Source organism: Temnothorax americanus, unplaced genomic scaffold (genome assembly GCF_048541705.1).
Source record: "Temnothorax americanus isolate GAGA-0224 unplaced genomic scaffold, ASM4854170v1 Scaffold22, whole genome shotgun sequence".
Classification (NCBI taxonomy): domain Eukaryota; kingdom Metazoa; phylum Arthropoda; class Insecta; order Hymenoptera; family Formicidae; genus Temnothorax; species Temnothorax americanus.
In genome coordinates, this window is record NW_027509360.1 from 794,901 (window position 1) to 819,824 (window position 24,924).

At 43.0% G+C, this 24,924-nt stretch overlaps 2 protein-coding genes across 12 annotated transcripts; one reads left to right on the forward strand and one right to left on the reverse strand.

Moving 5' to 3' along the window:
- Nucleotides 1-1,133: 1,133 nt before the first annotated feature.
- On the reverse strand, nt 1,134-13,532 carry LOC143898112 (uncharacterized). Of its 9 annotated transcripts, none has more exons than XM_077407306.1 (7): nt 13,379-13,532; nt 9,829-9,996; nt 8,342-9,562; nt 6,125-8,263; nt 5,847-6,028; nt 5,193-5,514; nt 1,134-5,070 (listed from the first exon to the last, which is right to left on the reverse strand). In XM_077407306.1, the coding sequence occupies exons 1-7, from the start codon at nt 13,434-13,436 to the stop codon at nt 4,868-4,870; spliced, it is 4,293 nt and encodes a 1,430-aa protein (XP_077263432.1). In that variant the 5' UTR covers nt 13,437-13,532; the 3' UTR covers nt 1,134-4,867. The 9 variants fall into 9 exon arrangements, with proteins under 9 accessions (XP_077263432.1, XP_077263438.1, XP_077263433.1 ...); XM_077407312.1 differs by having other exon boundaries at nt 9,873-9,996; nt 13,379-13,529; XM_077407307.1 differs by lacking the exon at nt 13,379-13,532 and adding an exon at nt 12,930-12,978.
- Nucleotides 13,533-14,673: 1,141 nt separating this feature from the next.
- Nucleotides 14,674-24,239, forward strand: Inpp5e (Inositol-3-phosphate synthase). Of its 3 annotated transcripts, XM_077407336.1 has the most exons (6): nt 14,674-16,532; nt 17,650-17,865; nt 18,804-19,116; nt 19,187-19,746; nt 19,850-20,318; nt 20,430-24,239. In XM_077407336.1, exons 1-6 carry the CDS (start codon nt 16,058-16,060, stop codon nt 20,542-20,544), a joined length of 2,148 nt encoding a protein of 715 aa, XP_077263462.1. In that variant the 5' UTR covers nt 14,674-16,057; the 3' UTR covers nt 20,545-24,239. The 3 variants fall into 3 exon arrangements, with proteins under 3 accessions (XP_077263462.1, XP_077263463.1, XP_077263461.1); XM_077407337.1 differs by lacking the exon at nt 17,650-17,865 and having other exon boundaries at nt 14,675-16,532; XM_077407335.1 differs by lacking the exon at nt 14,674-16,532 and having other exon boundaries at nt 16,572-17,865.
- The last annotated feature ends 685 nt before the right edge of the window (nt 24,240-24,924 follow it).

Below are 24,924 nucleotides of genomic sequence, written 5' to 3' on the forward strand. Positions count from 1 at the left end.
GGCTCGACATCCGGGCGAAATGATCGAGCGCGCGCGAGCGTGAAAAGTTTTTCGTCGCCATTTTGAATGTCTTATGTCCACTCTTTTTAGCAATGTAGAATTGATTTACTTGAATCTCGGTTTAACTTACTCTTTTTATTCCTTTCTAATTCTTAGAACTAGAAAAAGATGAAAAGTAAGTTAGATCCGAGATTATATAAGATTATTCTTTATCGGTGGAAATGGAATTTCGTTAATATAGGCGAAGGAAGATTAGAAACTTTGTTCTAAACGATTCTGCTGGACTTGAACTAATCGGCGATTAACTTATCGAATGTTGCTCGTACTCTGTTTTATTAATACGGATAGAATTATAATTAATCTTTTGTCGTTTAAAATGTTGGAAGAAAGATTAGATCAGGAACAATGAATCGTACAGATAGACAGCGATTAAATTAATTACTGATCAATTAAAATCCCAATTAAGCGACTGTTATGCGCTTTTAAATCCTTCGTCATGCTTGTTGAAAATTGGAAGCGGAAAAATGTAAAATATATGTATATACATTGTACTACATATACGTACCTGACGATCATTTCTGAGGAAGTAACGTGGAAGAGACGAGTCAGACGAGGCCCATCGCAATCAGCATACATGAAAATGATCTCGAAATAAAAGCGGACGCACTTGCGTACTTTAATGTTAAGACCCGTGCGAAGTTCCCTTTTGAACGATAAATAATTGCTGACACGATGTACGTACCGTCGCGACGCGTTCCGCAACTAACGCGATTCGAAATCTCTATCAAAACGCGACGTAGCGATTCTCTCGAGTGACGCTATTGAAATTTGAAATTGAGCCTCGTTCGATCCGGAAATACCTCTGAACAAGAACCGGAAGGCGATTAACGAGAGGGCGTTAGGTGCACGGCGACCTTTTTTTGAATTCGCGCAAACCACGCGCGAAGCCCGTTGATTTATAACAAAAGATTTTGCACTAATGAACAACGCGCGAATCACCATTACGACCGTGAAAAATTCTCGTTATTACAACAGCAGCAGTCGGGATTTATAATTGGGAGAACTTCGCTTAGACAGCTTACGCAGCACACGCGCGCGCACACGCATACACATACACACAGCAGGCGCACAAATCGTGTTTTATTATTTATTATATTTATATTACACAAAGATGTATATTTTTTTCTCTCTTAATCGTATTATTGTATTGATCTTCAAATACAATTCGCCGATTTCTCTACCATTCCGTATTATTAAATAGCGTTTAACCAATATCTCTCTTAATAATTATTACATTAAACCAGGTCACAAAAAAGAAAGATTGGGTACATCTGTCCGACTCGCGAAAGAAGAAGAATACGACAGGACAGACGAAAAGCCAGAAAGAAGAACGGAGAAAGAGAGACAGATGGAGCGGTGAGAGCCGGGAGGGGGGGAAAAGAAAAAGTAAACTCTAACAAAAGAAAAACGAATTAGACTTAAAGTATACGCGCGAAGATCAGGAATAAAGAGATACCTAATCCTCTCGTTCTCGCCCCTAACGATGATGCTTCCGTTTACCTGCTGCCAATTCACCATAGCGACCCTGTCGCTGCCGCGATTATTTTCCCTTTACGTCCACATATGACGCAACACGCGTTCGCGTCTCTTGCTATACAGATTCGTCCTTTTTTTCTTTTTTTTTTATGCAAATTACTTAGGCATCGTGATATTCTCAGGTTTCTCCCTGCGCTCGACTAATTCTCTCGTTTTGACGCCTCAACGCCTACGCCTCTCACTCGTTAACGTGCAATTTACAAGCCGCAAGTATGTCCCATTTATACAAATCGTCAAGATAATAATAATAAACGCGACAAAGACGCCTGTTGTCGCGCAGCGCGCGTCTCGGCGCGCACGGCTCTGCGTACGGAACGAGGGATCGGACGAAGAGGTTTCCTAAGGGATTTTCTTTTCTTTCTCTGCAATCTCGGTGATGCATTCACTGCCCTTAGACCTTACCTATCCGCAAGACATGCCTAAGTGACAATGTACACAGCGCTATATTACTGACATGCTACAAAAGTTCTACTGTACACGGGGACGAACGCCGCGAACCCCCTTCGTGTATACGCAAAGCCATGTGCGCTCGACGACGAAAAGAAAAACGAGCTGAAATATATATCTCGCTCGTCGTTTTCACTCCGGAATTTGTCTCCTTCCTTTCTTCCTTCCTCTCTTTGTATCACAAGTAATGATTAATATTACAGTTACTCTGTCTATATAAGATAAAATTTTGTTTCCCTTTCATACACAATTGTAGATTATAAGCGTTTCGTTTACATATATTTCCATATCTCTCTTATTACATCTAAGCGGTATTTTTTGGCTGCATCCGTCCGTTTTATACAAAGATCACCCTTAATGCCGAGGAGTGTCAGAAACCGTCTCGAAAAAATCTCACAAAAAGAAAATTAGGCTTTATGCATTTTTTCTACTGAAGTGTGAACGTGTCATTCCTTTTATTACTATTTCTTTAAAACATGATTTAAGCTTCTAAATAAAAGATTCTCTCAGAGATAGTCTTTCTTTTTTACATTTGTTGCTACGCACTATATATGTACAAAGAATCTTTTTTACGCTCAATAATTTTATCTTCATCTCTGAATATATATAGTTACTATTTAAAAATGATTATACCTAATTTATCGTACTCTGTGCTGTGTGGGAAACGTGACGGCTATTTTCAATATGTACTTAATTTGTGTGGTGTATATTTATACATGTATACATACATACATAGATGCATATGTATATATATATGTATATTATATCATATTATACATGTATATATACTTTATTCTATGCAAATTAATATTATATATATATATACACACACACACACACGCACACACATCCACACATTGTATCTTTCTATATAATATTATTTTTATACAATTTTCTTGATCTTTGCTAGTTCTCCCTGATGTAGGAAGAGAATCGCTTGTTATATTCTTACATTTGTCGAAAACCTGCCTCTCTTACACTTATAAAATACAATGAGAACGATGATGACGACAACAATGATGACAGCAAAGATGACGACAATAAATTTTCATATATTAATATGAAAAGAAAATTAATATAAAATATACATGTATTTAAATCAGCAATATAATTATTACAATTCCACAATAATGTGCAAACTATTAATTTAATCACTAACAATGAATCATATGTGAGACATTGGATCTGAATCACTGGTTTCACGACCGATGATAAAAATGACAGTGAATGTGACGCGATACAAAACGCATCACTGAATGCAACGAGATGTGTTCTTTGTTATATTATATTATATACAGCGGCACTAAAGTCTTACAAGTGTTCTCATTTTAATCATCTCGCTCGATGCGAGTACAAAAATATTTCTCTATAAGAAATTGTCAACCCGTTATAACATGCAAAATTAAATAAAAATTTGACAGGATAAAGTAGCTGCAAAAGAAATATCAATATCAAAATGTAACGAAAAATAGACTTTATATGGACGATCGTGTGTGCTAAGCTATATATATATGAGCTAATGACTCACGGAGCGACATAAATAAAAAGAAAATCAAATTCTTTAATATATCAAACTACTTTGCTACTTGTCGTGAAACATATGTATGTATTATATTTTTTTTTTCAAAAACAATACATACAAAGTTTTCTAAAACTTCCAAGTATAATCATGATGCTTTACTAATACAATAGTCCCTTTATTCTTGCTATATATACAAACAGTTCTTTTTTTTATATTCATCAGAGAACACTTGCCTTACATGCTGAATCTTCGCGAAAAAGAAAAGAGAATATTCCATTTTCGCTTACATCACTGACTTATTCCGTCTTACTATATTTATAATGCATCCGATTTTTGCTGCCACAATTTTACAGATGTCAATATTATTAAATACAATATGCCCTATTTGTGTATTCCTGCGTACATGATGTTATTAAGAAAATCGACAATATTTTTAGATCTTCATAAACATGCATAAAAAAAGCAAACGTCTTTATTTTTGATTATCATTGTTCCTCGATATAGCGATCCGTTTATTCTACAAATTCGAAATTAAAAAAAAAAATCTTGCTCTTTTATATATCTCTGGTTTTTATATTAAAGTCGAAAAGGCCACCGTTCAAGGCCACACAGGCCAAGAAAATTAAATTCAATTCAATCACGAAAAAAAATATCTATTTCTTCGTTCCTCTTTTTTTCCCTTTCTATAATTCTCAGAAACAGTTCACAGAGTTTTCGTTTAAACATCTTGTACATCGGAAGATATTTTTCTCGAGCATATTGATTCTAAACTTGATGTCTGGAAATTAGTATAATTGCATTTATGCTTTCATGATACATTTACGCGTCAAATAATATAATGCAAGGAGCAATCTCAAAGCACCTTATAGTCGAACAATTCCAATTCATCGTCAAATAAAAAAATTGATTTAAAAATGGATTTATCTATTAGAACAGAAAAAAATAGAATATCAAATCAACAATAATGTCATATATTTTAGTATTTTAATTTAAATTGTATCTATTTATAAATACGCTGATTACTCTTTCGCATCCGTTGTGTACGTTTCGATCGCGCGACGTAACTTGGTTACGTTACACACAAACTGATTTTCTCGCATGAGGATATTTTGCTCCTTTATTAACTAGAACATACCTTACTAACTAGTAAGGCTATCTTCAGTCATAAACGGATTTATATACCTAGTCTCTTACATTATTGCCCATTATTCGGTGCATCTAATTAAAGCCGGATCTCAGTGTGATATAATGTGAATACGACCTACTTCCATATCAGCCTATGGTCATAGACTCACCGCAGTTTCACGTAACTCGATGAAGATTACACTTAGGTATGTACTGATTTGTGTCGAGGTGCCAGCCTTTCGTCAGCGCGCACGGATAATGCGAGACAGCTTTACAGCCACGTTTCACGCAGCCGATATTCGCGCCTGTCAAGCCGCAAGCGTCGCATACTGATTTAGCGGCGTCCCACACAGCTTCTTGCAATCCTGTCACTCTGCCGCCTGCCAAACACAATTCCAATTTTCGTTACACATTACTTACGAGCTTTACGTAAGTATAATTATATTCGCTGCCGTTGTCTTGCCGTTCTACGTGCATCTCCGTCATTCCGATGTTGACTTACCCGCCATGTACACCCCGGCCGCCCATACCGCACACTGCTCGTGAAGCCACACCTCCCAACGTTGTTCCTCTCCGCCGGGATGGAGAGTCATACCCGTAAAAATGGTGTTTGTGTTACTTTCAACGGAATTCCGCTTCTTCTTGCCCATCTTCGCGGAAAACTGGTCAGCCAGACCCGCGTACCTCAAGCTCCTCTTGTTCTTGCCGCCTTTCTTTTGTTCCGTTGTAATTTCTTGTTCGTCGGCCGATAAAATGCCATCCTCCAACCGCTCTTTGCCGATCAAATATGGTCCAAATAAATCGCTTAACACGCCGGCTGGAACCTGTCACAGGCATTTTACCGTATTATTCGCACCGTTAGTGCGTGACTTCTCGCTTCTAATGGCACGTTGCATTTAGTGTCCAATGTCATTTTTAAAAACTTAGTTTTTTTTATCGTTTGAATATCATAAAAATCGTGATCATGCTCGATATGATACGAGAGAATCAGATAAGCGTAAACATAAAATTAAAAATACAATATACAATACGGATAAAGTTTATAAAAATAGGATTTATATCAGATACAGAAATAACGTTTACTCGTCACAAATTAGACGTATCGAGTTGCTATCGTAGCGAAGCATTAAATCATTCAAAGAGAATGTACATGTACCGTGTACGTTCCAGTCGCGATATGCGGTCCGGCCAAATTCGGATGTGGTCTGGACGGATCTCCAGGTATAACAGAATGTGGACCTTGCTTGCAAAATACGCAGACCCAGGTCGAGTCCGTGGTATGCGCGTCGTATCGCGAAGACAACGTTGAACTGAAGAGACCTGCTCTACTGACTTTACCTGCGGATAACAAAAATGAGCGATAAAGTACATCTTCTAAAAATGAACAGAAATAAATTATAAAAATAATTTTTTATCTCGCGTAGATATACGTACCCCTGTAATCTAAATCGTTTTGATGACTGAGCCTCTTGCTTCGGCCTCCGTTTCCGTTGCCGACGCTTTTCCGCTTCTCTTTGCTCTTCTCCTCCTCCTCTTCCCGTGGTGCATTAACCACTTGGATACTCAACGGACTGTCCCTTGGTCCCTCCACGTGAACCACTGGCCCTCGCGACCTGATCGAACTCGCGTTCGAACCAGAATCATACGCCATCTCCCTCAGGCCGTCAATCTTGGTGTTTTTCTTCGCTTTCTTCGAAGCTTGATCCTGTTTCTTCGAACCTTTGGATGTCCGTCTCTTCTTCACCTCTTTCGGCGGAGAATCGTCCGTCGTGCCAAAAATGTTCTCTGTCGACCTAGAGATCTTTCTCTTACCACCCTGCATCTTCCCTTTCTTACCCCTTTTTCCCGATAGTTTCGTGTCCACCGTGGAGGAAACATCGATGGGATTGCTCTGAACGTTCTGAGAATCTGTCATCGGTAGAATACTATTTTCAAGACCTTCGAATTTCACAGCGGTGCTATCGCCTTCGATCTGCGCGCTCACGAGTTCCGCTTTTGATTCTTCATTTTTGACCTCCGGATCCGCTTCCACGATTCCGGCGAACATCTTCGCCAGTTCCGACTCGACCTCGACAAAAGGATTTGTCGTCGCTGTCGCCGTTGTATCCTTTGGACTTATTACTTTCGGAAATTCGGACAATACATCCTCGCTGGATTTTCTTCGCGTTCTCTGATTTGTCAGCGTCGTGTTACTGACCGTGGTTTCCTCGCTACTACTCCGCCTTCGAATCGGTCGACTTTCTTCTGATCTTTCTTCCGTGATCTCGTCCATTGTTGTCTTGTCCGATATTCTCTCGTCTACTCCTCTAGCGATCTGCTCCTCCGACGTTTTAACGTCGGCCGCCACTATGGAACTGGTTGTCTCTTCCAATAACGGGTCGATAGTCCTCGGTTCCGTCGGTTCCGTGGGTTCAAGTTCCATATCCTCGACCTCTGTTTTCGAGTCCTTGCTCAGCCTCACAGGTTTCTCCAGTTTTCGTTTCCTACGTTGCTTGGTGTTGTCGTTCGAGTCGTCATTACTGAAAGCCGGCGATACGACCTCGTCCTCCCGAGTCGGTGATTTAGACTTCTGCCTCTCCGGCGACATACTTTTAACGCTGGACGTGTCCTTTTCCTCTATCGGCATCACGATCACCGAACCGATATTCTCGGTACTCCCGAGCTTCTTATTCCCCCCTTCTAATTTCTCCAACAGAGAATCGACGCCCTTTTTGCCTCTCTTCGGCAAGTTCTTAGGTGACCTCACGCTTGTGTACTCCTCGTGCTTTCTGTCCCTCTCAGAAGATGATTCTCGTTTAGGACTGTCCGTGACATCTTTCTCCATCTTGGACGTGAGATTGACTATAACAGGTAAGACGTTCCTTGGCACTTGCGCGATAACACTCAACGTATCCTTAGCTTTTGTAGAAGCTTCGGATTCCTTTTTGTCCGCGACCACCCTCTCTATCGTTACACTAGGCGGCAAATTTATCACTTTCTGCGTAAAATTATCCACATTCATTTCCTTAATCTTATCATGAAGATTCGCGACTCCCTTTAGATTACTCTCGAAGTTTTTCACCGTTATCTTAGGAGCGGTGACCTCCTTCGTCGACAGCGAGACTGGTTCACTGACGGAGTTCGGCGTCGGTACGGACGAACTGATTCCGCTATCCGACGAAGTCTCCCCGTTAAGCGGTATCGGTGGTGAGATTATATTTCCGTTTCGACTACCTTTATCCACATTTCTCGCAGTCAAGCTGATGGGAATATCTTGAGTTATCCGAGAGTAATTCTCCGAAGTGATCTCCGATGTAGACGAGAGATCTAAGGTGCTCTGAGAACCAGGCGAATTTCTATATTGATTTTGATTTTGCCGATTGTCCACCAACATTTGTAAATTGAACAGGGGATTGCCCGGCGTGTTCGCCGGCGTGATGCTCTTCGAGGGAACCGTGGGTGTATGCCATGTCGGTGGTGCTTGCGTATGAGCAAGTTGCGGAGTGAGTTGAGACGGTAGATGGGACGCTCGTGCCATGGATGGATGTGCGTAGAACCCGGCTGGACTCAACGTAGTCGGGTGCATATTGATGGCTAAAAATGCAAGCATCATGATTAATTTGTTGCATTAATTAGTTTGTCGCGTTAAAAATATCCTGAAATTAAAATTACCTTGACCCGGCGTCATAGTGAGATGGTTCCAGACATTTTGCGGTGGAGGTGTGCCAACCGGTGGTCGGCTATGACCTGGATACTGTCCTGACATTTCGAAACACGCCCAATTGCTTAATCTCGGGTAGCAGGCGGTCACCAGATCGGTATTTTCTGACTCGTGTACCTCTTCCTCACTGCAGCATTCTTTCTTGATATCGTTACATTTGACATTCGACTGTAAATATGTCCAGGACGATGGTTTCGATTTACTGCCACTTAAGCGTGATGGCAATACATGCGTGACGTACTTGTCCAGAACATGCACGCTCTCTTGCTTCAAATCGCCGTTTGATATAACCTTCCCATTTACCTCACCACTACTGGCACGCAATTTACCGATGGTCTTGAATAATTCTTTACCTTTGTCCGAATTACGTGACAACTCATTTAAATCGGAAAACTTCAATAAACCGTAATCCACTGTCTTGTACTTTGCGTTATAAAAACTCTGTACATTAGGGGAATGGTCTAATCGTCTTGAAATGGCACCGTCTGCCGGAAGGGTCTTCTTATCGACACCCGACGAATGCGGATAATCGCAAAGTCGATCTTTCGTCTCGCTGTAAGTATGGCTGCGTCGCGTACTTCCTTTCGAATTTACTACTAAATCAAGTGGCTCGTTATCTACAGAAGTGATGCAATTGGGGTCACAAGCTTCTTTACCGTGCTCAATATTGTCCGACGTGACTTTCAATCCAATACCTCGCGTATCGATTGAACGCTTCGACGCACAACTGAACAGGCTAATATTTGCGTCATAACAAATTTCTTTCTGCGATTCGGACAAAATTTTGATTTTATCTTTCACGAACGAATACGTGGGTTCCGTCGTTTTAATGACGGTTAGCGAGGCCGTCCCTTCACCGAAATCCTTCTGGCAGTTGCTCAGCCTATTCTTTCGTTCCTTCTGCAGATTTCCCGTTATTTTGGACAGCGATTCATCAACCGTACCAGCCAGTACGTTAGAACTCGCTATCCTATCATCGTATGGCGTTGTTGGTGATAAGTTTGCAGAATATATCGTGTTTAGATCAATAGATTCCGTGGTATCTTTCGTTTCGCGATATAAATCAACAATGTCCTCCACAGTATTACGCGCTACCAATGCTCGCAGGTCGATCCACTGCATAAAATTGTTCGGTAGCGCCCATTGTGGCGCAACGTCAAATACACGTAGTCCTGAAAACAAAAATTAATCGTGATTCACCATCCGCCACAGGTCCCATCGTATTACAAGGCAAAATAACACAAGCTGCTATAATTTAAAATGTCAGGAAGCAACAGATCGACAGACGACGATATTCGCACGAAGATTTATTTTACAATTGGAAATAAATGGCGCCGCAATTTACATTGTAACATCGAAACGTTTAATTCCGCGGATCGCTTTGGTCTTAAATAAAGAACACATACAGAAAAATAAAAGCACAATAATTGTATTTTACCATTGCTGGAAACAATAGAAGAGTCGTGACAACTCACACCATACCGTAGGTCTGGACTACGTTTATCTCTCTCATTTGTATCTCGACAATAGTGGTAATATCGCTCTATATCCGGAAACCTATCGAACCTCCCTTCCGGCGATATATGCTTAGACGTTCGCAGAGATTCTGTAATCATAACAGAAACATTTCTCTTATCGATCTAGACATATCGCAGGAAACTTTCTACTACGATTCTCACAATTTTCACGCGCTATTACGAACTCCGACTCGAGCAAGCTGCTAATACACGACACGAGATTCCAGAAATTTAAGCAGCAAATTAAATATCATGGGCTGTGAAATCTGATATCTGATTTTTATCGATAAGAAAACAAAAGTCTGCCTTCGTATCAATATCCCTTGCGGACAGAACAGGCGAAACAGATCGGAACTTAGCAGCTTGCAGTCTGGAAACGTATATTACATACACGGCTCGTACGAATGAATAAAACGTAACAAACATTTACGCCGTTTACGCTCTCATTTATACAGGCGAGTACTCCGAGGGAAAGGACGGAGTCACAGGTAAGAAACACAAGATATGTTTTTGTGTCTTTCTATTCCGAAACGCACACACAGGCGCACGATTCACGCTTCCACCTCTTCCGTCAAGAGTACTCGATTTCATTCGCACGATCCATTGGTATCCGCCGCGCGAATCGGCGACTCGTCAGTGATCGACGTACCCCGCGATTTTCCACCTCGCGACGAGCACCAACGTCGGGCGAATTTCTTTTCTCAAGGCATCGCAGAGGTGCGTCGAGCTACCTATCGCCGATTCAACGACACTCGTTGGAAACTAACGTGGCAATCGAGGCATCGATGTCGGAAGGGCGAGAGAGCGAGAACGATAAAGAAGATCCGTAAAAATCGAAGCGGAAACGTCGCGACGGCGATCGTTCCCGGAGGAAACGGTCCGTCCGCGCCGCGAGGTTGCGGAATCGGCTCGTCGCCGTTTTCCGCGGATGTCAACGTTGCTCCTGGCGACATTCAGCCCGGTACATCATATGTTCGCTCGCGATCGCTGCCTCCGCGAATCGGCCGCGCGCATCTCGCGGATTCCGGCGGCACGCACCGCGCGTACACGCCGTTCGGAGGGTGGAAGAGAGAGAAACTGAGATATCGGGACAGCGAGCGAGAGAAAGAGAAAGCGAGTACGGCGCATACACACACACGGATGTAACGTACGCGAAAGCAAGCGACGGCAAACACGTTTATCCCGCCGCACGTATCGTACACTTGCGCGGCCGTACGCATCGATAGCGTCGTCGCGCGGACGCGGACACCTATGCACACCGCGCGAGCGAGAAAAAGAGTGACAGGGATGGACAAAGAAGAGAGGGAGGGAGGAGGCAACACGGCAGCACACCCGTGCCAGCGGGATCCGCGATCCGCGCCGACGGACGTTCCCGAATCCCGAAGGAGCACCCGCCGCGTGTCACCGTCGGCACGACGTCGCGTCGTCGCGCGAGTCGCTCGCGAATTCACCGCGCGAGTAATCTCACCGGGTATATCGCGGCGACGAGACGGGACGGCCGGCGTGCCTCGCGCTTTTCACGCCGCGCGCCAGCAGCACAACGAATCCACGTATCCACATATGCATACACACACACACACACACATACACACGAGCGTGCACGCACGCAACGCATACAACGCGCGATGGATGAACGTACGCACGCACGTACGGCGTCGCGTTGCCGCCGGGCGGCACAGCGCGACGACGACGATCACGGGAGCGCCGGAGCGGCGCGGCGGGAGGAAAGAAGGCACGAACGACGGCGACGGGGAGGCAGGGAGAACGGAGGCGGCCGCACACTCGCGATACGCACGTTCCGATGTCGCGCCGACACGTCGTGGTCGCGATGATCGTGGGCGCGATCCGGCGTGCGCGCCGCGCCGATCGCGCGAGCGACACAATCCGCACGACGACGCACCGACGGAACAGAAACGATCCGCGCCGGAACGCGCCGCGGACCCCCTTCCTCACCCTCGCGCACAATGATCGCGATTTCACTTGCGTTTTTTTTCCCTGGCCGACGGTGGAGCTCGCCACCGTGCCTTCGACGACGACGACGACGACGACGACGACGACGACGACGAGGACGACGTCGACGACGTCGACGAGACGGAGCACGACGGTCGGCCCCCCCGAGACGTGCGTACCCGCGATATCGTCGGCCCCCCGTTCGCTCGGGACGGTTCGGCGGGCGAGACACGTACGCGGGCGCGATCGCGAGAGCGGAGTTTACCGCGCACCTACCGCAACGAGACCCTACCGCCGCGGGCACGGGCGAATTTACGATTTTCGGCCCAAAAATCGTCGGGGCATCAACCAAAGCGGTGTTTCAACAATGGTGGCCGTCCACACAGCGAGCCAGACCGTCGTGCGCCCGGCCCGACACCTAGCGGTGGCGGCGCGACCCACGTTTCCGTTTCTCGGGCGAGCCGACGCGACGCGAGACGCGAGACGCGATTTGACGCGATTCACGCGACGAAGACGCGACGGGAGCGGCCGAGCGCGGGATCGCTTTTCGACGATCGTATCTCGTTTTCCCGCGTTTTTTGCGGGGAAGATATGTTTATTGTAAGATTAATTCGTGGGAAGAAACATAACTTAAATAATTCTTCTAACTGGAACTGCATTCCGAGGAACTTTAGCGGAAATGTTCCGCATCGCGACGCATTCGATTTGAAATACACTTTTACAGCATCGGCACTTACAATTAGATTCTATCTCTGTGCCTTTTTCTTCTTTATTTTAATCATAATAGTCTTGCGACTCACTTTTTCGTTCGTAAAACTTCATCCTTCTCTCAAATTAGTTATATTGACGTCGGGGGGTCGAGGGTGTAACTCGAAACGAGGTGAAAATATGACAGATTTATTAGATTTCGACAAATGTCATAGATACTGCAGTAAATTTCCTCGCTTCGGTAATTTTCACCTCGTTTCAGGATACATAATCGATCCCCTGAACGCCAATGGTCATACATTCACTGTAAAATCTCAAAGGCTCCGGAGGCTCAATTCCTTCGACAATGCTCTGCGACACTCACCGAACCGTGAGAAATTATTTGCAAGAAGAGCCATACTCGGCGAACGACAATCAAGGTCGCTTCCTCGATCGCTGGCGCCGCTTCGAGACTGTTAATTCGGATTCGGAGGCGAGGCGGGGGGCGAGGCTCCGGCGCGGAGGACGCACGTGCACGTGCGCGACAGCTGCTCCGCTGCTCCTTCTCGAATGTTCCCGGGGGCGCGAAACGGCGACGTTCTCGCGTCGATTGGCGTCAATCACGTTTCCCGCGGGACGTCGATTCGGCCGATCTTCTTCAACGGGATATGGTTCTCACGGTCGTCGGGATACGCAAACGCATCGGCGATTCCGCGCGAATTCGCGAGCCGGTCCGGCCCGGCGGTTTGTCGTCGACCGCGGTATAATTTCGCGGGAAACGTCTACGATGGAGGGATACGCGGCCTTAATGAACGGAAACCAAGAAGGTTCTACCTTTGTATCGGCCACGGTCGCGGGTCGCCGATCCTCGATTCGCATTTTCGTCGAGCATCCTAATCGCCGTTGTCGTAATCGCTGTCTTCGTCGCGCACCCGATGTAAACAAAACATCGTTATGGCGCAGCCGCAGCCGGCCACAGTGGCCACATCCAAAGTATGCGGCGTATGCGCTGGTGCGTATAGGGTCGCGAGAGAGGAGAGAGCGAGACGGTCCGCCATATTTGGTCCATCGCGCTACGCGCGAATAACGAAATACGTCGCAAACGTACGATACCAACCGCTAGTTGAAAAGTGTTAGGTTCACGTTGCGCTTGTCAATCACGGTTGTCAAAAGAGAGTTGGCGAACTTTTTTGGCGACGGTAACTGGCAATCGGCAATCAGAGGTAACACAATTTACGCTAAACCTGCTCGTAATGCGTTTATTGCAAGAATATTTAACATTTAAAAAAATCTAAATTTTGAAAATAAACTGTATTACGTTATAGAAATAAAGTCAAGAAATATTGAGGATAAAAAGTAATTTCTTTTCTAATTTATACATATAATAGGCCTGTCCCCCCTCTTTAGCTGAACTTGTCGCACGTTTCGCCTTTCCTCTTTCCTTTTACGTTAGAGAGGAGAAGAGAAAAGATGAACTGTGCAAGAAATTCAGCTAAATAGAACAGACCTAATTTTTCATCTCCTCGACAATTTCATTCTCACGAGATGAGGGGCCCGATTTTTAAATTTATTCGCGCGATAAACGTACGTGCAAAATCCATTCTCACGAAAGATCTACAAGTCGATTGGTTAAAAGACATACGGTGGCCAATCAACTTGCAACTTTTCTGTAGGAGCAGAATTTGCACGTATACTACGTTTACGCGAGCGTTACTTTTGCAGTAACTTACGATAATTCCTTCGCGTATAAACGGGATTTTGTAGTAAGAACTTTACGATAAATTTACTCCGCGTAAACGAGTGAATTATATCGTAAGTTACTACAGAAGTAACGCTCGCGTAAACGTAGTTAGTAACTTGATAATAAATTCAATAATCGGGGTCCCAGCTGTCGGGCCGCGGTTGGAGTAAAGCCCCTTGCGCGACAGGCGACAGCGATAGCGACAAAGTTGCCGACAAAGCTACAGCTGTAAAAAGCCCCTTGCACGATAGCGACAGCGACAGCGACAAAGTTGCCGAGAAAGGTATAGCTTTGTCGGCAACCTTGTCGCTGTCGCTATCGCCTATCGCGCAAGGGGCTTAAACATGGCGGTCGTGCCGTCCCCTCGCTCGGCGACGCTCTTCGGGATGATCAATATGGCGGCCGCTCCTGTGTCGTCCGCTCGGTTTGACAGTCGCGCACTCGCTCGCTCTGGATCGCGGATTCCAAGCTTCATCCGGGGCCTCCGGGGGTGCGTCGTCTCTGGTGGATCGCTCGCGGGTCCTCGTGGTGCAGCGCGTTCCATTCCGGGATCGACGACGCCTTCGTTCCCCGAGAAGACCCTCGCCACCCTCGCCGATCGTTAATCCGACGGACGACCGCCGTCGTCCGCTGCGGAGCGCGGAAGCGACGGCTGCGCGGAATCGGCGGTGCGGGCGGCGAGCGGCGATTGCGGTGCGCGCGAGGGTTCTCTCGCTTCCCCCGGAGGGGATGATAAACGAGGGAGGATAAAGAGAGAGAAAGAGAGAGATGAATGCCCGGCGCGACGTGCCCGACGCGTCGTCGCCGTTGCGGGGACGGCGGCCGAGGTCCGGGTGCCCCGTAGACACGTTCGACCGAGTCGCGCGCCCCGACGGTTTGTTACGGATCTCCCTGCGTGAATGACGTGTCGGAGAGTCGTCCGACCCCCGAGTCCCGCGAGCGTGGCCAATGGGACCAAGTGGGACGAGGTTCGACCCAGTTCGATCGTCGGCGATTGCCTGACCGAGACGTGTACGCGGAAGCGTGCGAGACGGCCGACGAGGACGCCCGAGGTTCGTTTGGCTTTTGGCTAACCGTGATGTCGAACGAGAGGCTACGCCGTCGCTCGACGTAGCTCGAGTCCAAGCGGGACGTCCTCCTCGCGGAAGGGAAGAGGGTAAAGCGGCCGCGCGGAATCGCGTTGGACGCGCTCGTCGTATTCTAGTCCAATAGTCCAAAGAGAGTATCGCGTTCGTCGATATCCCCCCAAGTACGATTAGCTGGGTATCACCATGGATATCCTCCCGCATGACCGAACGTTCGACTTAACAGAGAGAGGGAGATATACCAATACAATAGAGTTATGGCCGTGAATACTTAACGGGGGAGACGTTTGTAGCGATTGAGCCCGGCGGAAATTACATGCTACGGCTTGACAGTCGGCGAAGTGCGAGGCGCGACGTAGCGATATTCTTAAAACGTCGCCAAGATGCGAGACACTTCGGCTATTGAATGTACTTCACTTCGGTGCAGCTGCGGAGGAAAGAGATAGCGCGTTAAACCGGCGTAAACAATATATATACTTTTTCTATTTATTGAGAGCTTACTGATGATTTGAAATATAGAAGGAATATTTTTGAGAGTTTTTTCTACGATACATTACGGACGCGTATTGCGAATAGGGTAGAAGAAATTTTTTTTTTCTAAGCTATAGAGGACGTGAGAATTGATCTTGCGGTCTCCGAGCGGATCGAGGCGTAACGTAAACGCTAGATGCCCCAGCCGCGAGTATTATGGAGCGGAGCGAGGGAAACGACGTCTCTAGCGTTTCGAATAAGACAGAGGTTTCCCCGAAGTCGAAGCAGAAGAAAAAGTCCCTCTGTCGCATGCTCATGAACAAGAAGACCAAGGTCGGCTGCCTGGAGTCCTCGTACAGGGACGGGGATTCGAATAAGAATTCCAAGATAGAGAACTCGCAGCACGGATCTCAGACCAGCACCAAGCTGTCCCTGTGCTGCGCCATGACCGAACGTAGCAGGACGCCACCCCAGAGCTTGACGGTCAGCAGACTTTCCCCGACGACGTTGAGTCGTACCTCGGTCAAGTCTGAGATAGCCTCCATCGATGAGGATCGTCGAACGGACGTCCTGATGGTCGAGAGGGAAGACACGCTTGTCGAAAACGATGAGGCTCGGGCGAATCGGGAGACCGTAGTCGGAAGGAGTAACGTAGCGATGGGGAGGGAGCGTCCTATTACTTATATAGAAGGTAAGCTTTGCAAACTGCGTTATAACGATTAAATTATTACTGATTTGTGTATACGTAAAATTTGTATTAAGAATGTCCCATTATGGCAAGTAGACTCTAGTTTAGGAACGCCTAGCGATAACGAGATAACAAGCATTCGGAATAACGGCTGTTAATTTAATAACGCGAAGGAAGAAAATTAGAAAAAAATACTTCGATTACCTCACACATCTAATTTCCACTGAGCGACGCTCCTTCTTTTCCTAAGCGCGTTGCGTAATATGGTTTGATGACGATGACCGGATGACCTTGCGTATCCCTTCCATCTTACATTCTAAAGCCGTGTGTATAGAGCCGTATATAACGCTTCCAGTAGTTCCAGTGTCTCGATAAAGCTGTTGACGTGGAGTTTAGTAGTTATCTTATCTGCCGAAACATGTGCACTTGTCTCTCTTGATCGTTGAGAGTGCGAGTAATTCACTGAAAATGTCAAGTTTGAGTAAGAAAAAGAGGAAAAGTTTTTTCAAAAAGTTACGTTGCGGATTTACGAGGAACGACGACGAGTCAGGTGTTTGTAGCAAGCGGGGAAAAGTACTTGATAGCGGCCGGCAAACCGATCGTTTAGGACGTGCATCTTGTAGCTCTGACGAAAAGGTTGGATCGAAAGCTATTGGCAGTGAAATTCGTGTAACAGCCCCGAGAAATAGTTTGTCTGGAAAAGGAGAGCACAGTGATAAGAATTTGTCAGATATGAGGGAAAATTGTAAGAACGTAGTTACCGTAAGAAGCGAAAGTTCCAGGTCACCTCCTGACGTAGGTGACGATATAAGTGAAAAGCGTCGGAATGTTACAAAAAATGAGCAGGGGGATACCAAGTTAGGATCGGACAGACATATGAGTACAAAAATTGCTTTTCTAAAACAGGATAACGATATAGGCGTAAGTTCTCGGTCATATCTGGGAGATACTGGGAAAGTGCGTCACGATAATGGAACGAAAAGTTACAGTCCCGACTGTAAAAGCGCGCCGTTACAATCCCTCAATCATGCTAGCGTTACGAGCGACGCGCGCAAATTTTTAGTAAAAGAAACAAAGGCGATTTCCCAAGAGAGTAGTGAAGATAGTGACTTCTCTGCAGACTCGACGGAAGACTCATTCGAATACTCTTCAGAAGATGAGAACGAACTGATTGAGTCTGAGAAAGGTCAAATACACTTTAAGGATGAGTACTTTACAAAGGGAAAATTTATCACTTATTTCTTCCTGGAAATGGAACGGCAATTCTACGATCCTACAGATGTTTACAGTATGGTTCAGTATCGTGATACTGCTTGCGAAAAGCCAGATAAAGAAGGTACAAAACGATATATGAAATTTATACGCTGCTTAAAATTTATAATTCTTTATGTTTTTTTTTGCTAGTATTTTCCATTTTGTTCTTGCGGGGTATTGAATTTTTCTCTTTGAAGTGTCAGCATTATAAAAGAATCAATAAATTGGCAAATATATATGTGTTCCGTATGCATATATTAGTTTCTATTTAAGAAATGTGTATATATAGTTATTTTACATCTAGATTAGATTAGAAACGTAAATGTTAAGTAATAGGCATACGTTTAATGCTGTGATGTTGTTTGTGCGCAGCTATAATTGTTTGTGTTTTATATATCTCTATTTTTCTTATTTAGAATACTAGGAAATATGAAATATGTGTATATATATATATATATATATATATATATATATATATCTAATAAGGTGACTTTACGTACATAGAATTTATATACCTATGTTTAAGTTAAACGTAGGCTATTACTTATGTTGGAGTTAGGAGCACGAGCATAGTACTACTTAAAGTTGATCTGACTAATTGCTTGATTCAATTTCACACGGTATATATTGGCTGTTTTAATTCTATATATATTTATCAAAGAATCAAATAGTTTTATATAGCAATGTACATACACATATGTTCAATCATAAAAGACGAGTTCAAGGTATTCGTACCTATGCTAAGCTAAATGTCAACAAATCTCATAATTTCATCGTGTTACGAACTTGCACGTGCCAAGACTGCAATAGGTGGCAATTGAAGCAATTTGGTTTCATTACGGAATGCCGTAATCTCGTTATGAAACTGATTTTGAGGCACGAAGTATATTTGCTCCGTCATTGTATGTTCTTTGCTTTCGAAATAATGGATGATTCTGTTTTTTTTTCTTAGCGCAATTACGATGCACGAGTTCTATTAATAGAATCTCATGCGTAATGTACAATTCTAAACTGTTTCAGGTGAAAATTTTTTCTCCGGATCGCTATCGCCGAGCATATCGGGACAATTACGTCGTAGATTGCTTCATAGGAGATCCGCGGATAATCTGATCGTGAACTCACCTACGAACTCTATGAGACACTCTAGTCCAGACTCTATTAAAAGTGCACCGATCCAGCATAAGCCACGTTCAACGTCCCACGATGCTCTGTCTAAAAAGAAAGACCGTTACTTTTGTCAAACGACAGGGGCATCTATGGATAGCTTAGCAAAGCAATCGTTACTTGCCGCACAAGTACTTAATTTAATTCCTACTCAAAAGGCACGGGAAAGGTACATTTTCCTCTTAAGAAAATTTATCTGGCATGATTATTATCCGATGACTAACGATTGAATTTTGTAGGAATTTTCTTCACGGAAGAATCGCCGCCAATTCCTTACTCGGGTCAGCGGAGCTCGAGAAAGTATTGCCTAATCGGGAATTGAAAATTTTTATCGGCACGTGGAACATGAATGGCCAAAACCCGCCGAAGGAATTGAACGATTTTATGTTGCCCTGCGACATAGAGACCGTTCCTGATTTGTTAGCTATAGGAACTCAAGAGTCGTGTTCCGAACGAAACGAGTGGGAAGCCGCTCTGCAAGAGACCCTTGGTCCTTCGCACGTGCTGTTAACTAGCAGTAACCTCGGTACACTTCACCTCGCATTATTTATAAGACGAGACTTGATTTGGTTCTGCTCCATTCCGGAGGAGGATAGCTTCTCGACGAGACCCGGGACGGCATTCAGAACAAAGGGCGCGGTGGCTATAGCTCTCATGATATTCGGCACCAGCTTTCTCTTTGTCACCGCTCATTTGACCGCGCATCAAGACAAGGTAAAAGAACGAGTCAACGATATAAAGAGAATCGTTAGAAATCTAGACCTACCGAAAGAGTTACCCACCAGGCATAAAAGCAAAGGTATTAATGTCAAGCGTTATAACTTCGATAGTCTTGCATTTTGTATATCGCGCATAATAAATAAACAAATAAATATATATGTATATAATCACAATTTTCACAGATGTAACGCAAAATTTCGATTGCGTGTTTTGGTGCGGTGATTTGAACTTCCGTCTAGCGCAACCGAGAGAGGAAGTGATTCAATGGATCACGAACACGTGTTTTCCGCAAGAATCACCGATAAACATGCACAAGGATCAATTGAAAAATATCCTAAACGAAGGCGCGGTGTTGCGCGGTTTCGAAGAGGCCCCGATTATATTCCCTCCTACCTACAAGTACGATCCGGGAACGCAGAATTTTGATTCTAGCAGCAAGCAGCGCACACCCGCGTACACCGACAGGATTCTCTTCAAGGGAAAAGGTCACACCAGGGGATATATCAGACGCGTCAGCTACGAGAATTCTAATTCGCACAAGGACGGGATTATAGAGTGCTTGGTATACGATTCTGTTCCAAGTATTTGCACCTCGGATCACAAGCCGGTTTGGGGAGTTTTTAAAGCCACGCTGAGGCCGGGTATCGATACGTACGTGTCTATTATTTATTGACGTTTGAAGTGATGATGGTCGTACAGCTTAAATTCTATACATGCACCAGATAACATGCAATCTATATATGCACTGCTATGTATTTTTAGAATTCCGCTTGGTGCTGGACTTTTCAATCGCGAAGTGTATTTGGAAGGTATCAGAAGGCGTGCGGCGGCAATGGATGATTCTCTGGGAACTTCAAAAGTTTGTTCGATTCAGTAAAGACATTCGAGGCTATTGCGCAAAATGGGTAATGAATTTATAGATAGAGATTTGGTTTTTTTAGTGCGAGAGTACGTCAGGCGTACGAAAGAATGATCGCTTTGTATCGTTCTTATAATAGATACTACGTTTCTTTTGTACGATTTATGTACTCGCTAAGTCTGTCCATTTTTTATAGCGGTGACGGGAAACACTTTTCTAGTAAGATTTGTATAATAGATTACAATTATCAGTGAACACCGTAAAAGTCTAGTCAAGCCAGTGAAATAAATTGCTCTTTTAGCGAGAGAAGACTTAGATGAGAATAAAGATTTTATAAATGTACCGTCGGTACGTCCCCGACATTCGTATTGTGCCACAGTATTAGAGAAGTAAAATGTCATTTGGCTTTATGTGGCCGACGTTGTCAAAAGATTACGAAAAAAAATTATATTCTTTTTGTAACGCTGCGAGTTTTGTTAGATACATTTTTTATAGTAACTCTATAGTGCAGTTTTATCAAAACATAACGACAAATATCTTTTAAATATTTAAAAAAAATCGCAAAAGTTTACATAGTATTCTAAAATAATTTTATTAACGTCAGGACATTTTTTATATAATTTGCCGCTACTAATAACACTCGATTACAGATCAAATTTCTTATAAGATGAATATTCTGACTTTTATGTTTGACGTTTATCTTAGATGTAATACAAATTGTAGACCAAACTATCGGGCCAATACAATATTAGAGGATTAATAGTCGCAAGATTTAGATAATACTTTCGTTTATTAATTTTTTATATTCTTATTTATTGGGACCACCCATTGTGTCAAGTTAAAAAAAAAAAGGATTTAAAACGGTAGAATATCTTTCCTTAAGCGTTATATATACATATAACAACTACATTAGCACCTAGTTGCTAAATAGCATTGTCGTTTCAAATAGTGTTGTGTTATCGGTTTTAAAAATATTCTATATATAGTGTTAAAAGATAATACTCCTTGGTAATAATCTATAGCGTTAAAGGATAATACTCCTTGGTAATAGGAGATGCCCTACTTCTACTTTGTTGTAGTAAGTTGTGGGTTATCGATAATAACGGTAAATCATGGCTAATTATAAAACCCCAAATACAATATTGTTACACAATAATAATATGTGCACAAATAAGGTGTCTATACCAGTATTAGATTTAACGTTTGCTATACCAAAAATAATTAGTAGCATAAATATAAATTGTAGTATAATTTTTAAATAATTAACTATGAGACTTCAGTTTACATTATTTACTTAATTATGAGTATTGAAATGATTTCTTAAGTACAAATGCATATTTTTCAATTCGATTATGATTATTACAAATTTGTTATGTCTTTACGATGAATTTATCGCTGTTACTTTTTGATCATCTTATACTCCACACTATTTTCAACAATCTTATATCTAATACATAAAATAGACACAATATGTCATGTATCTAGGGAATGCTGTATATTCCTCTCTTCTTCTTAACATACTAATTGGAAAAAAAACAGTGGCAAAGAGACTACTGGTTGACAAAAAAGCAATATGCAAATTATTAACAATATAATGTAATTATATTTATATGTTGAGATGAACAATATGAACAAACTATATATAAGAATTAAGCTCCACAATATAATACTTGGAGTGGTGTTTAATACGCTTAAAAAGTTCCATTAATGATATTATAAAACATGTATAAATGTTTAATATAGAGAAGAAAGTGCTTAATTAAATAAACCTAATTAAAACATTAAGTATTGGGAAAAAAGACAGATATACGATGTGCTACATGTTAGGCGATAAGTGACGTTGAACTGTAAGTATGTTAAGGAAGATGTGATTCTATAACTTATCACCTGTATTATTAAAACGCAGGATGTATTCTATTATATTACTCGATTACGAGCAAAACATTCAAAATCGCAATATAATTGTGGAGTATGCGCGCTCCGAACAAAGGATAATCAAAGGTTTAATTTCTAATTGGAAAAAAGTACTTCTATGTGTCTTGATGGAGGCATTTCGTGTCACGCATCAGGTGCATATACTTTAGTAACTTGTGATAACTTCTTCTTTGCAATTGCGTGGACAGGTTGCCAAACGAGGTGCCTAAAAAAAGCATCCTTTACTGTTTCTGAGCCTTCTGCAATGAAGCGAGACTAAGAAAACTGTCGGGGTCAAGATATTTAAGTCTGCCGAGCAGGTTGCCTTAATCATGCCTTACTTAAATCGTTACATATGTAATTATGTACTCTCGATCTCTGTGCGCGTACAATTATCTTGAGATTATATTTCATTCAAATCTCCGCTTCGATTAGAAGAGAAAGGGAAAATGTGCGGTACACAATAAGTAATCTATGTTGCAGTCATTTGAATAAAAATTCCTGGAAAGCAAACATATTTTAATAAATATGACTTGGCTTGTAACATACGTTGATTATTTTACCTAAAGTACGTCAATCAGAAGCGGCGAAGGAATATTGCAAAACTCATATGTAATCGCGCACAACATAGATTATTCATTGCCCGTTGTATCTAAAACTTATGAATTTACTTCAATGAGCGTTTGTTAAGTAAAACTAGTTTTATGCATTGCACAGCAAGATTCTTCTTTTTGGATATTTTATTCTTGTAGCGTATAATCTGAATAATGCTACCTGCCCCTTTTACAGCTATCTTGAAACTCTTGTACTGTGATACATTTTCAAACGTACAAGATCCAGTAGTTGGATTTGACGATCTTTTCGCCTTTGTTGTAAAGAAATGGAAAAATCTAAAGCAACAAGTAACAAATAATCTTTCAATATTGCTTTTTATTTGTAAGAATTAAAATCTTAAAATTAAGTAAACGAACACCTGTATATTCGGCTACTTGCAGTCTTTTATTTAAATTTTTCATTTACTTTATCCAGTAAACTTTGATCTAGATATTTTAGATTTAATTCTCGAATTCGCTGTCGCACACATTATTTCTCAGTTGAAAAATATTTTGATCTTTGAACGCTTTTTTCTTCGGGTAAACTTTTATTCATGCCAACAAATTTGAGAAATGGATCAAATCGAAATTTACTGAATCGATTAACGAAAAATTGTTATGAAGGATTGCCAGGATTTGTTAGATGTGGATGTTCTTATTTACAGAATGTTTTATTTCTAGAACTTATCTAATAAATAAATAAATAAATATTGAAAGATTATTTTTCTTACGTTCTTATTATTATACAGGTTTCCAAAATTACCATTCCACTTAAATCCAACTCTACAAATCCACGTTCCCTTGAAAGATCATTCCTTTTACTCCTTCATGTTTCGCGTGTGTTACTCTAGACTTTACCACTCCTTTACAAGCCTGAAAAGATCATCGGATGCCGTCGTCGGATTCTGTACATAGCGATGTCCTCTGTTATCTGAAAACGGCGTGCATCCAATTTAAATTATTGCTGATCGAAAACGCACAGGTGGCACGACGCAAGAGTCGCAACAAGCGCAAGGTACACGAGTTTCCTTTCGCCGTGTAGGTACCGTATAAATAAAAAAAAAAAGATACGAACGCCTATTCGGACAAGAATCGATATCTCGTGACGATCGGCCAAGGATTAGCGAACGACAGGAATTCTATTTGAATGTACTCTGACTATTGTTCAGCATGTGCTTGTACGTTTAAATAAACAGTTCAAAACCATCGACGTCGAGGTAATCCGCAATTTCCTCCCCTGTCCGAATATCCGTCTCCCCGGTCGACTTCGAGCATTTTGAATTTTCCCGCCCGGCCGCGAACGAACGGGTGCACCTAGTGCGCTCCGCCTTGTCGGCGGCGCGACCCGGACGCAGCTCAATCGAGAAGAGAGAAGGAGAAACAATAACGCGATCACTGCGATACATGCTAACGATGCGGTCGGGATCTTGGGCTTTGGGGCTCATCTACGCTCATCTACCCGAGCTTTTTATCTTCTCATCTACGACTCGCGAACACCTTCCCCTCCTCCTCTTTTCTCACCCGTGCACGAAGAAAATAAATCAGCGATTATCCATGCGGCGATCATGCATTTGTGAATAAACATTGACGTTTTTCTCCTGCCGGATATATGCATCTCGGCTGTGTCGAAGGAGAAAATTCTCATTGAGATCGCCCAAGAATTTCCGTTTCTCGTATAGTTTTCTTATTGCCGCCATATTGAAGCGAGAAATCATGCAAATCTTGTTTGCGTCACACGTCGAAGTAAATCGATTGTTTCGTGCCGGCGCTCGCTACTCGCTTTTAATTAATGAAGGCGTATATATATACATGCAATTCGATCAACGTGTATCTTGATGCCTGTGAAGGCTGAACTTCCTCGACGTCGGTAATGTCAACATTTCTAATTCTG

What these genes read in the sequence shown, in the direction of transcription:
- LOC143898112 (XM_077407306.1), bottom strand. Translation starts at nt 13,436, where the DNA reads ATGCTCGACGAAAATGCGAATCGAGGATCGGCGACCCGCGACCGTGGC. An exon ending in AAACGATTTAGATTACAGGG is followed by an intron (nt 6,029 to 6,124) that starts GTACGTATATCT and finishes TGTTATCCGCAG; the next exon opens with GTAAAGTCAGTAGAGCAGGT. An exon ending in GGCCGGGGTGTACATGGCGG is followed by an intron (nt 5,071 to 5,192) that starts GTAAGTCAACAT and finishes TGTGTTTGGCAG; the next exon opens with GCGGCAGAGTGACAGGATTG.
- Inpp5e (XM_077407335.1), top strand. Translation starts at nt 16,998, where the DNA reads ATGTCAAGTTTGAGTAAGAAAAAGAGGAAAAGTTTTTTCAAAAAGTTA. An exon ending in ACTCAAAAGGCACGGGAAAG is followed by an intron (nt 19,117 to 19,186) that starts GTACATTTTCCT and finishes TGAATTTTGTAG; the next exon opens with GAATTTTCTTCACGGAAGAA. An exon ending in CTGAGGCCGGGTATCGATAC is followed by an intron (nt 20,319 to 20,429) that starts GTACGTGTCTAT and finishes ATGTATTTTTAG; the next exon opens with AATTCCGCTTGGTGCTGGAC.